The 13,167-nt window shown below is 38.9% G+C and overlaps 1 protein-coding gene across 2 annotated transcripts in view; it reads left to right on the top strand.

The window, feature by feature from the left end:
• Positions 1-13,167, top strand: part of galnt14 (UDP-N-acetyl-alpha-D-galactosamine:polypeptide N-acetylgalactosaminyltransferase 14 (GalNAc-T14)) — a 108,868-nt gene that overhangs the window by 64,538 nt on the left and 31,163 nt on the right. For both annotated transcript variants that reach the window (XM_088626344.1, XM_088626343.1), the window contains exons 3-5: positions 2,764-2,862; positions 6,570-6,637; positions 7,204-7,269. In XM_088626344.1, coding sequence (XP_088482470.1) covers positions 2,764-2,862; positions 6,570-6,637; positions 7,204-7,269 — 233 coding nt within the window. The remainder of the gene's footprint in view (positions 1-2,763; positions 2,863-6,569; positions 6,638-7,203; positions 7,270-13,167) is intronic.

Here is a 13,167-nt window from a genome sequence, read left to right as displayed (position 1 = left end):
CTAGCTCTCGGACATAAGTAGTACAAAGAGAAAAACAACAACAACAATACAATTGTGTAGCAAAAGAAAGACAGAGACAACAGGCAGTGTGCAAAAAACAACAACAGACGATGTGCAAAAAAACAACAACAGGCAATGTGCAAAACAACAAAAAGGTAACAGGTTATGTGCAAAAATATGATGCGTTATATGCATTAATAACAAATCAAGGGCTATTTTTTTCTATCATTAAGTTCAGTTTTGCTAATAAAAAAATATTAAATCTCAGACTGAGATTTAATGTTTTGACAATTTAATGAGTCAAAAATCTCAGACTGAGTGTTGACCTCTAATTCATTATTAGTTTAATATTTTTTAATTAGCAAAACTGAACTTAATGATAGAAAAAAGTAGCCCTTGATTTGTTATTAATGCATATAACGCATCATAAGTAATCTACAGTATAAGACAATTAGTCTTTGAAGTGAGCCCCTTTTTAGGTGTGCTTTGCAAGAAAACATCAACTCTGAACTCTTTTCTGTGAGCAAGATTTCTAGAAAACCACATTGTTCCCACTTTATTACCAATAAGGTGTTAAGGTGACACAGCAATCACAGCAATGAATTATGCACAATGCACACAGCACCCAGGAGAGTATTTTACTCAGTTTCTAATGCCTGTTAAAAGATTTGTTCTTATTCTTTGTGCCCAACAGGTTTAAGCCATCAGTAACTGAGCCAACAAAGTTTTTTGCCACCAGGATCTTGTTTTCGCCTTCTTTGTTAGCCTCACTGAACCCTGTGTTCTTACTTGGAAAGGCACAGCAATGAGGCCTGTCCATATTTCATATTATAGGACAGATCATCTGGTGCCATGCCTATGAGGCTTATGGCAATAGACACTGTCAAATAAACAGTTTTGTTTTCCTTTAGAAATGGCACCAACAGATCCCCTCCAGAAAAAAAGTGTTCACTTTCTTATAGCACTAGCGTTAAGTCTAACACAGTCTTCTCAAATGTGACCAGCTACAGGAGCTGCATAGGTTCCAAGTATAGATATTTAAATATTTGTAAAAAAATATATAGTTTTATTTAACTGTTATTTGAGTAAATTAGCATTTACGCAGCCATTAGTGGTATCAAACTAGTTTTGCTACCATGGTTAGCTACAATATAAATGAGATTGTTGTTCTTTTGTGCCAATACTTCTGAGTCCTGCAGAGTCATTTTCCCTTCTGCCACAGCAGCAATAATACTAATACTAATACTAATACTAATACTAATACTAATAATATACTGAGTGGTGAATTGAAAAGGATGAAAGTTGTGCAGGTACAATAGGTGCTAGGACTGGTAAGTCAGTTGGAGGCTACCTAATATCTGGCTATTGAGTATATTGTCAATGAAAGAACACACAGAAAATGCCAAGAGAAACATTTGTAGCTGCAAAAAAAAAATGTGGAGGGGAGAAATTCATAAGAGAATGTAAATGATGGGCATTAATAATTTTTTAATTCATGGAGAAAAAATATATTATTCTGGCATCAATTTGGGAAAAGCATATGACTTACAGTACAGAAGCTACATTGTACAATATGTTAATCTTTTTCATCTTTTGTAAGGTAAATTTTTCCATCTGCCAAAGACATAAAACCCCGTGAAAGGTGAAGACTCTTTTCATATCTTGCATTAGTCATTCTTTATGTCCCTGGACACTGTAAATAAAAAAGGTTTCTGAATTCTATTTGTATTCACTCAAAAACAAAATTAAATAGGATATTCAGAGACCTACAACTCTTTGGAGGAAAAATATAAAATATATTTTTTATTCAGAAAACCAAATGGTGATGTAACTGTGTCTAAATGCTAATATCTAACAATCTTTATCATTGGAAAAGATGAAAAAGTTTATTTTGAGCTTTTTCGGGCTCAAAAACGGGCTAAATCTTGTATTTAAACATTTAGACATGCTCTTACATGCATTTTGGGTGCAGTCATTTTCAGTTAATAAAATGTTTCACAGCCACATGCTGTATATCCTGAAGCACTGCGTGTTAACCCATCCAGGATTCCGATGAACTGTTCTTTCAGACATGACTTAGCTGTGATACCTCTTTGAGGTTTCTGTGCTTGTGTTATAAAACATACTTTTTTATCAAAATTAATGAATTCCTTTCCTGAGGGGAATACTATGAGCACACACTCAAACACAATTCCTTTTTGTTTTTTGTTTTGTTGGTACTGTATACTCTTATCTCTGTCAAGACATTTGACCCAGATTAGTGATGGAAGTACAAACAACCATAAAGGTTCAATGTGCTGCACGTTTTTCGCTGAGTTCTCTGCATACAGTATGTGTCAATTACACAGAACTGTTACACGTTTTAACTTCTGCCAGCATTTAGAATTTCACTTGTGTCTTTTTGCTCTGTTGAGATAGCAGACATTTCACTTTGTTTTAGTTACCCTAGCAACTGTTCTCTAAATATACATCTATGTTTGCTTTTTCACACAAACTAGACACCATCCTGACAAAGTAATGCCTTTTGAAAAAAATGTATGCTTGGAAACAGCATATTTTCTAGATAAATTAATTAAAACAACGTACTGAATCGAATTACAGTTGAAAGCATAGCAACATCGGTGTAGTGTTATAAGCAATTACTGTTCATGAACACAAATACAGCAAACCACATTTTGTGTTCTGTGAGGATTTACTGAAATGAGAGCTTTTAATTATAGTACATGATAAAATACTTATGTAGGATTTGGTTTTGTTTTACAGATGCTCCACCTTACACTATTCTTCTGAACTTCCCTCCACATCCATCATCATCACCTTTCACAACGAGGCCAGGCCTACCTTGCTACGTACTCTCAGGAGGTAAGGGATATTTGAAAATATGTACTGTGCACTATAACATTCATTCTGCTAACATAATATTTTGTAAATTACATTATATTCTTTTTTGTCCTTTCCCTTGTACCTCCATGGAGTTAACAGACATCACATTATCTGTGTTTCTTAAATGATATCTCATAGAGAGGAGCTTAAGTGTTTTTGCTTCATAGTCTAAATTCTCTTTGAAGAACCCTTCAAAGATTCTGTATGTTTTTATAGGCTTCTTTGCTTTAGTTTGTCTCTCGATGAAAGAAATTATTAAAGAAGATTATGCACCTAAGGAGGCCATCCAGCCCATTTATCTTGATTGGTTTGCTATTGAGTAATTGATCTGAGCATCTTGAACTGACATAGTAATTGCCTGATTTAGCCTTTTCAATTAGGTGTAGATAATTCAGGTAAGTTATCAGTTAAATAATCAACAAACCAGAATGAAAACCCAGAGAACACTGGGGTCCTTTAGAACAAGCCCTCGTGAAAATGCTCAGTGTCAGTGCCACAAGATGATGCAACACATACAGTAAGTGGTACTTACAGTATTTGGGGATTTTTATAACAAGATATACCTTTTCAATCTTGTAGCAATATTCCTTTGGTATTTTTGAAGTAAAGGAAATACGTCAGGTATTTTCTGACGTAAACTATCCCGGTATACCCCTGTATACTATATTCCCTGTTGTGACATTCCTGAAATATTTGTCCTTTTTAATACAATCCTTTCATATACTTCATGTAACAACAGGGACCCACTGTATCCTTAATTTCGGGAAATCCTCACAATTTTAAAAATCAAACGCCTGTGTGTGAAAGTGTTCTGTCTGTAATCTTATTATCTCTTTCTATCTTATGCTCCCCACCCCCACTGCTCACCCTTGCTTTCTTTTTCACAAACTAGGCAACTAATCCCCAGGTAGAAAAGGCCCAGGGGCCCAGCTGTCCCAGTGGATGTGTTTTAATGTGCTTGGTATTTCGGTATTTCATAGCTTCCAGCATATCTTTGGATTGCCTGCCTTAGTGCAACATGACTTTAATTATTTATTCTTCCAACTCAATGCCTCTGGTGATGTGGAAACAGATCCTTTTTTTCTGTTGGCTCCTTTAACTTCCTTTTCGGCTCTAGGGGTTTGTTTGCTCAGGGATTTGGGATTTGAACAGGTTGCCCATTTGATTTGGCACCTTGTACTGAGACGGGGTTCGTTCAGGTGTCAGACTTTACCAGGAGCTAAGAGGTGTCATTGCCTGTCAGAAAGTCTAACTGTGCGCTCGGCCGCATAGCATCGCTCACTGTAGTAAGGGCATGGAAACGTGCAGCATAAAGATCATTTTCAAAAACGTTTGAATTGTAGAATTTCTTTCTCCTCCGACTTTCTAACAGGGAATGTATTCCCAACACAAAAGGAAAAGCGTTTATCGTTTTCACATTCCAATAAATACAAATACACATTGCACAGCCATTGTTCCATACTCTTTATTGATGGCTACTAGAGTCTAATTAGAGGAAATATACTTCCTGTAATTGTACTACTGTAAAGTATATGCTACTGTATATACATATTATTGCAGTATTTGAAGGCTGGTTTTAACAGTCTCTTTGTTTGTTGGAGGCTGGGCTCCAGCTGTCCTTGCGGACGGCACACTGCCGTTCTCTGACATGGGTGGTCACAGGGAGCAATTTTGTACCTGGCAAAATATTACTGCCAAGACAAAGTCCCTCAATAATAAGCCATGATTTAAGAGATGGTATGGGAGATAAGTCATGACACCTCACCAAGATCGACACCGGACTACGCTCCATCTTTGCAATAATTTTCGTTAGTGCCAGTTCCGAGGCATCAGAAACTCCATGTTACAGTAACCTCTCCAGGTCAAATGTAAGGAGGTTGCTGTAACATGGAGTTTCCATTGCCTCAGAACTGGTGCTAACAAAAATTATTGCAAAGATGGAGCGTCTACTGTCTACAGACTACGTTTGCTGGCCAGGTCACATAGGGGTCCAGTGTTAATCAATATTCACAGACATTTCAGAAAGATGTACTGTAGTATGAGCAACACTTCAGGTGGACTCACAAGCAGTTGAGTCAAGTGCTCTCTAGCAATGAATTTATATTTTGTGTAGACCACCCTAATGGACATCACTGAGTGTGGCACAGTTGTGCACAGCAATACAGTAGACGTTGTGTACAGAACACTAATCAATGGGGATGTCCACATGTATTGGTCTGAGCAGGAGTATCTAGTCACTACAAAGTTCCACTTTAAATAATGTTGGCCACTTGACTGCACAGTGTTACAGTTATCATTTGATCATTAGTCATTAGGGAAGGGGATTGCTCTGTCTGCAGGCTCATCCTCATTTGCCAGTATTCCAACAGGACAATGTATGTCCTCTTTCTGCTTGTGTAATGACAGTCTTTTTTTCTGAGAATGTCATAGCTATGGATTCTCTGTTCAAAAGTCTTGAGCCCCTTTTTGTATTTATGGGATGAACTGGGACAACTTGTAGCTTCTGGGATTCAAAGAGCCGTGAACAGTGAATGCTTGTGTGTCTATTGTATGCAAGGAACAGAACAAAATCCCACAAGACAACATCTGCATTCTGGAACACAGTATAAATCACAGATGTATCGCTCGTATTACTTCCAAGAGTGGGTGTAACACTACTACTGACTTTCAGTGATCAACTCTGTTGATGGGAAATATTAATCAGCATAACACATTTATCTATGTCATGTCTGTTCAATAGAATGTCATACACCTGTTACAGGACAGATTGTCATTTTCATTTTCTTCATAACTTTGTGAATTTGTTAAACTTAGAAGTAATACGTTTTATATTTGATAAATAAAGTTCTACAATATAACTAATGGTAGAATAACCATAACCAACTATACTATAACCCCAGTGTTTAATAAAAATAAAGTCTTCAGAGTCACAAGTGCTTGTGTCACAATAGAGAACATTGAACTCCATCTGATTTAACATTCTCTTTCTCATTTCCATTGTAAATCAAATAAACTAGGGAATCCATCTAAATACTGAAATGTTATATAGTCCATTATGTCCATTTCTACTGTATAATTGGTTTTGTGCTTCATACTCAGTGTACTGAGTGCTGTGTTGGAATTCAATGAATATTAACTGCAATCAGTCAATAAGACAATCTTTATGGAACACTAATATAAGATGTCATATCTAGATGCAGAAAACTGTACTTATCTGTTAAAGTAACATGCCATCCAGAAAATTCAATATTAGTATTCATTCTCTTTCTGGACCTACACATCTGGTTTGTTTTATATCAAATGGGTTTGCAAAAAAGTAAAATACAGTGCAGTGCAGTTATTTATTAGACTAATACAACGATATTGTACACTTAATTAAAATTTAATTCTAATGTGGCAAAAATGAGAAGGCTAAATACAGTATAAATTTAATTTTGTGTGCAAGCTGTAAAACATATCACACCACATTAATCAAGTGCCCGAGCCTGCTGACAAGGCCAGAGTTTTGTTTTCTCAATGTTGGAGACACCAATAGCCCAGCCCGAGGAGAGGTGGAACAATCAGAGACACTTTGGGAACCGGGGGCAGCTGATTGATGATTGCTGCTCCTGGAGCTCCATATCTGAATAGCAGTCCTTCTCGGTGCTTCTCTTCCAGCTGACTTGTTTGAGCTTTCCTCTCCACAGTGTGCTCAACCGAACCCCCATCCACCTGATACATGAAATCATACTGGTGGATGACTTCAGTGAAGACGGTAAGTATCAAGTGTGGACATTTTAAGTAGGAATGTCAGGCCACTAAATACAATTACAAATTGAACTTCTTTTTTTCTTTGCCTTGTGGGGTGATTTTTCCACAGAAGTGTCTTTGGTTTTCTCAAGGTAGCCACAAAAAAAACGAGCAGTCTTCTTTAAATTTTCTTGTGAGATTTTTGAAATCTTTATTCAAGGAAATATTTATTCTGTTTTAATATTATATACAGAGGTTACCATATGGGCAAGATGGGCTAAATGGCCTCCTCACTTTTGTAACCACTCTAATATTCTTTAAAGAAAACAAACTGATGCCTCAAGGGCAGTGACTACTTGTGCCAACAGTAGATTGTAGTGAAATAGCAACCACAAAGGACTTCACAACTGAGAGAAGGTAGGCACACTAAAAAAATGAAATTGTTTTGTTTCTTTCATTTTACATGTATATTAGGCACCTTAAAGCCTAAAGGGAGATTCTAAAATATGAGCTTTCATTGAATGCATTGGTGAAGAAAGCTAAATCTTCATATGCACTTAGAATTGTAATGCTCTTTATTTAATTTTTCAGCTAATGACTGCCTTCTGCTGACGAAGTTGCCCAAAGTGAAGTGCTTGCGAAATGACCAGCGAGAGGGTATGCAGAAAGGAGATTTGAAGTGTAATTTTAGTTTCATGATTTCTGTTGGTATCATACTGACACCTCACATTATAACTGTCTTGCTGATCATGTTGCGTATTGTTTTTTCACCTAGTGCCTTTTGTGAAATTTTTTTTACACAAAAATGTGATTTCTTTCTCTATGACCCACCAACCAAACCGTCCTGATGTAATTTCTACTTTACACATTGTATCCTGATGTGTTGTCCAAGCTCCTTAATACTTACTCAAACCGAAAAACCTGTATGCACTTCTTTCACCTATGAAAGTGTTCAGTTTGAGAATTTGAGTTCTGGTTATTTGCTTTAAAGTATTATCAAGTATTTGCGTAAAAAAATGTGTATTCCTCATTTTCCGTTCAACAAAATGGAACACTATTGGAAGTGTGAATAGTTTTGCAATGTATCATGTGTTTTTTGCAAGAAATCTTATCCCTGCCTGAGCCCAAGCATAGAAACAGTGACAAAAAAACTATGATGTCAACAACAGCTTGAGGGCACTGGGGGTGCAGTGATTAGAAACACTCAGAATGTGACAGGGAAAACATGCAGTGGGATAGGAAACAACCACTCTACACACACATACAAGTACAGTATATAATTGAGTTGCTTTGACACACAGAATGTTGTCTAAGAAGTAGGACAGTGCTACAGAATGTTAACATCCCATCATTTATGGCATATATTCACCAAAGTTTATTTTGTTTCTGAACAAGTACTGTACATCTCAAGTGCAGCCCTTTTACCAAAAAAAAAACTACTGTTCCAATGCAGTGTGTTCCATAAATGTCCCTTACTGAATTACAATAAGGGTGACAGCTGCATTCTGCTCACTACACATTGAAAGAGTTCTTCTCAGTTTTCCCTTCAGGGTCAAAGCAGGCTGCTGCCAGCCTGCAGTGTTAAAAAATGTGTCCATATATCAGTGCCATTATCCTTCCCAAAGCTGCCTAAAGCAGACACGTCCTTTCAGAGCAACAAGTGATGTGACTGCATTGGCTTTGGGTCCAGTCCTATTGCTCACATTAACAGCTTTCGCTTTTGTTGTCAGCCTGTTTACAAGTTCTCTTTTACGGCTTGATCCCGACTGAATGCACTCATTGAATTTCTGCCAACTGTCTGTGTGCACAAATGGATCTGTGCTTTGTCTAGGCTCATGCGGTCCAGTGCTGGGATGTTGGAACTGTAGAACAAACACCTCAAATGTGTCCTCAGAAAAATATGATAAATTATTATAAGATCACAGTACTGTAAAGCAACTGTTCTGGAGTGCCTGATAAAATTGATGGGAATGTAATGATTTTCTGTGAATTCTGACTGAAAGCATTGATTCTTCAGGTGTTAATATAGGACTTTAGTACACAACACCTCATCAAAACATCTGGGAACTGACTGCTATACAGTACATCCTTACCTTTTCTTTTAAAATCCTTTCTGTCATCGCCTGCAGAGTACCACCCAAGGTGACAACAATTCACCTTGTGAAAAATTGGTTCAGCTGGGGTATTAAAGTCTGATAGTTTTGGATATAAAGCTGTAAATGAGAGATTCACATACCGCATATAGATAGTTTTTGCATGTGTGAAATTATGAAAACTCTTCACGACCCCTGCTGAAAATTGATTTACTGTTACGAATTTCAATATCACACAGGCAGAAAATACATGACTTGCACATCTGAACTCATGTATTGATTTGCTTCTGAAATGTGCCGTGCAGTTTTTCCTGACTGCTATATTTGATCAGGTTTAGTTTGCACAATATAACCTTGTAAGGGGCCATGTTCAATATGAAACATTGTCGGGGGTGATGTAATTCCTCCTGGAGAACTATCTGCAATATGATGACTGTGGCAAGCAGGTTGGGTGGTTTATCAGCAGGGTAGCATCCCTCTATTTTGTATAGTATAGCCCTGAATGGCCTTCAGGAGGTGACTAGTGGGTTTTAAATTATTAGTTCAGATGGACTCTATTGTAAAAGGGTTCAGTATGAAATACATGTTTGTGATGAGAGCTGCTAAATGTTGTTAAAGGATATTGTATCATGTATGAGCTCCGTAGCCTTTTCATCCCTAAATATTTTAGATTACTATAAAATGTTTGTGAAAACTAATAATATATTAAAGACACTTATTTACATAGATTTATTAGTGTAATTCTGTAAAAAGAACTCTCTGTACAGTAATTTAAGGGTACAGTATATTTAAGATATATTTAAAGGTACTGTATAATGTGACTGCAAATGGCAGTATTCTTGAGTTAAGTGAGTAATAATAATTGTCCCCACAAAAGCTATAATGTACAATAGGTGCTCTATGATTTCTATATATTAATGCATTTTCACCATGTCAAAAATTTGATTGCTTTTCATTGCTCTTATATCAAAGTCATCTCAGATATATTCCATATCTGCTGTAGGATACCATTTCCCCTAGCAAGATTCCTCACTAGCACGACATGCAGCAGACTGATGTTTTACACATAGTTTCCTCGAAATGAAGTTTCACCTAGCAACTGTTGAAATGAGGTAAAATTCAGCCGCCCATAAAATACAGTGTTACTGAGGATGAAATAGGATTTTTAATTGGCTGACTTTGCTCTGCAATGAGCAACATCTGACAGGGCCCTTAAAATGTTCAAATGAATTTTTCTCCAACTGAAATTGAAAGACTATTGATCTCACAATTTAGCACAAAATTCTATGTAATCATTCCCTGTATTCTTTTCTACTGAAGTACTTACATGTTGATTCCTCCCTTAATGTTTGATCTTGGTTGCAGATAGGTGGGTCTGAACTTCCCTTTTGTCTTCTCAGAATTGAAATTCCTTTTGTACAGTAATTTAGTGCAACAGAAGAATTGAGCATACTGGTATGACACATACTGTACCAGTCAGCCAACATAAAAGTAACTGGGCTTTTTAAAATGATGGAATAAAAAATAAAAAACAACACTGTGCTGTTAAAAATTATATAGTGGTTTATTTTACTCTTTAAGTTTTGTTCCATTTTTAGTTCTATATATCAACAAATATTCTATATGTACAAATTATAATAATTATAATAATAATTGCTTACAGTTATATAGCGCCACTGGCCACTCCACTCAAAGCGCTTAACAGGTAATGGGGAATCCCCTCCACCACCACCAATGTGCAGCATCCACCTGGATAATGCGACGGCAGCCATAGTGGACCAGTACACTCACCACACATCAGCTATCAGTAGACAAATGTAAACATATGTAGACATATATATTTCAATATGTATACATACAGTGTAGTGTCATGCCCAGATTGTTTCGGGAGACTGTGACATTCCCACAAGTGATCGTGGGACTCGGTAGGGACTAAGGACTAGGTCAGGCCAACTTTCGGTTCAGTCTTCCCACTACCAATCAGGCACTCAATCCAAAATTTCAACACAGATCTGCTATTTATTCCCCAGACAATACGTAGGAAGCACTTCATCGTCATGCTACCTGTGGAATTACAATTGGCTGCATAGTGCATGTAAGTGCAGTGCATGTAAGCAAACCCAACTCTGTGTCTCTGCTCTCCTTTAAATCTCAAAAAAGGAATAAGATCATCTGGAAGGCCAGTTAAGGGGACAGTCTTCTCTTGGACCTGAAGGTGGCCTACGACCAGATAAGAGAAAGGAACAAGTGACAGACAACTTTTAACACTACTGAAGGGCATTATGAATACTTATTGATGCGCTTTGGGACATCTTTGGGACATCTTATGGGATCTACTGGATGGCTTTGTGGTGGTATACCTAGACAGCATCCTTGTATTCTCTCACAACCTCTGGCAGGTCTTCCAATGTCCCAGGGAGCACTGCTTCTACGTATAGCTAGAGAAATGTGATTTTCATTGATTGGGGGTGGCCTTCCTAGGATACATCATTTCGTTTTCTGGCCTCAGGATGGACCATAGTAAAGTTGCAGCAGTAAGAGATTAGTCTGCTTCCACAATACTGAAACAAATCCAGCACTTTATGGGACTCACCAGAAGATTGATCCAAAACTTCAGACTGTAAACTTCTTGGTTATGGTCCCCTTCACTAGCCTGATCTGGAAGTGGCTAGTGGGAAGCCAAAGGGCAACAGGCTTTGAAGAACTGAAAAGATTATTCACTTCAGCGCCTATCCACTGACACCCAGATCTCCCTCGACCTTTTGACGTGGTGGTGAATGCCTCAGATGTGGGAGTGGGAGGCATCTTGTCTCAAAGCTTTTGCTCTCCACCCAGACTCCAACCTTGCTCCTTCTTCTCTTGGACAGAGTGCAATTATGACATTGGGGACTGGTAACTTCTAACAGACACGTTACGATGCTTACTGAACATAAAAACTTAGAGTACATTTGGAAGGTGAAATGGCTCGACCCTCGACAGGCATGCTTGGCCCTGTTTTTCTTCCATTTTTTTAACAATCTTTTATTGTCCAGGATCCAAGAATTGGAAAGCCATTACCCTGTTGAGAATCCACACCAAGGACAGGGCTCCTCCCAAGCCTACTACCATTATCCCGCAACAACAGATTATACAGGCCACCCTGCTATAAGTGGAAGATGCAATGACAGCCACACTGACTCAACTCTTCCCAACACTCTGCCAGAGAAGCAATTCGTTACATCAATGGGACAACACATCCCACCTGGCCAAACACCCCATAGCTTAGAGTTCGCTAGAACTCATCAGTCCCCATTTCTGATGGCCTACAACAAGGGCTGATGTGGATGCCTACATGGCCGCATGCCCAGTGTGCAGCTACGATAAGGACGCCTGCATGGCTCCAGCAGGACTGTTGCAATCATTACCGATTCCTGAGCACCCATGGCAACACATTTCATAATTGACCTCCCCCTCTCCCATGGCCACTCAGTTGTCCTGATGGGGGTTAATCAACTCTCCAAAGCTGTGGGTTTCGTCCCACTTCCACAGTTGCTATCTGCCTCCCAGATGGTAGGTGTCTTCACCAAGGGAGAGTTCCAACTCCATGAATTCCTAGCATCCATTGTCTCCTATTGTGGCCTCCAGTTTGTCTCTGGCTTCTGGTGAGCTTTTTGTTGGAAACTGGGGATTCGAATCAATCTCTCTTCCATCCCAAAAGGAATGACCAGATGGAGCAGGTCAGTCAGGATCTGGAGACATAGCTGAGGTGCCATGTCTCAGCCTTCCAGGTCGACTGTGCCCCCCTTCTTCTGTGGACCAAACTGTCCTGCAACATCCTGGTCAATCCCTTAACAGGTATGTCTCCCTTCCAGTGCCAGTATGTGCTTCAACCACTTCTCTTCAGGTTGTCCTCTGACCCAGCTGATATCCTTATGGCTGACAGGGCCACAGGAGACCTGGAGGGGGTTTGGCAGGTTTTGCAGAACAGTGTCCTTTAAGCTTTTAACACTGGAGGTAAACACCACCCTGAAACCCAGGCAGTGTTTGTGGCTTGCCACTAGTCACCTCCGTCTCTGCCTGCCATCACGGAAGTTGGCTCTTCGCTACATTTAACCATACAAGGTAGTAGAATGTGTGACCACTGTCACCTATTGCCTTGACCTCCTCTGGTCCTTGGGGAGGTGAATCCCCTCAGCGTTTCACATGTCTCTACTAAAGCCCGCACTGGGAATCACGAAACCACAAATACAGAATGACCCTCCCATGGACAACTCGGAAGAATTCTGAACACAACAAGTTCTGGATTCCCGCTGGTTCAAGAACAGCATTGAATACGTGGCCCACTGGTCATGGACTTGGGTACTTGCTCAGGACATCAATGCACCATGGATGATCCAAGCCTTTCACAACCGTTTTCTTCAAAGGCCTTGTCCAGTGCCCAGAGAGCACCTATTAAGTGGGGGGGGACAATGACATTCCCACA

This window comes from Lepisosteus platostomus, chromosome 3, assembly GCF_059453375.1.
Source record: "Lepisosteus platostomus isolate fLepPlt1 chromosome 3, fLepPlt1.hap1, whole genome shotgun sequence".
NCBI lineage: Eukaryota > Metazoa > Chordata > Actinopteri > Semionotiformes > Lepisosteidae > Lepisosteus > Lepisosteus platostomus.
The sequence above is the reverse complement of the archived record's forward strand: the minus strand, read 5'-3'. Positions and strand labels throughout refer to the sequence as shown.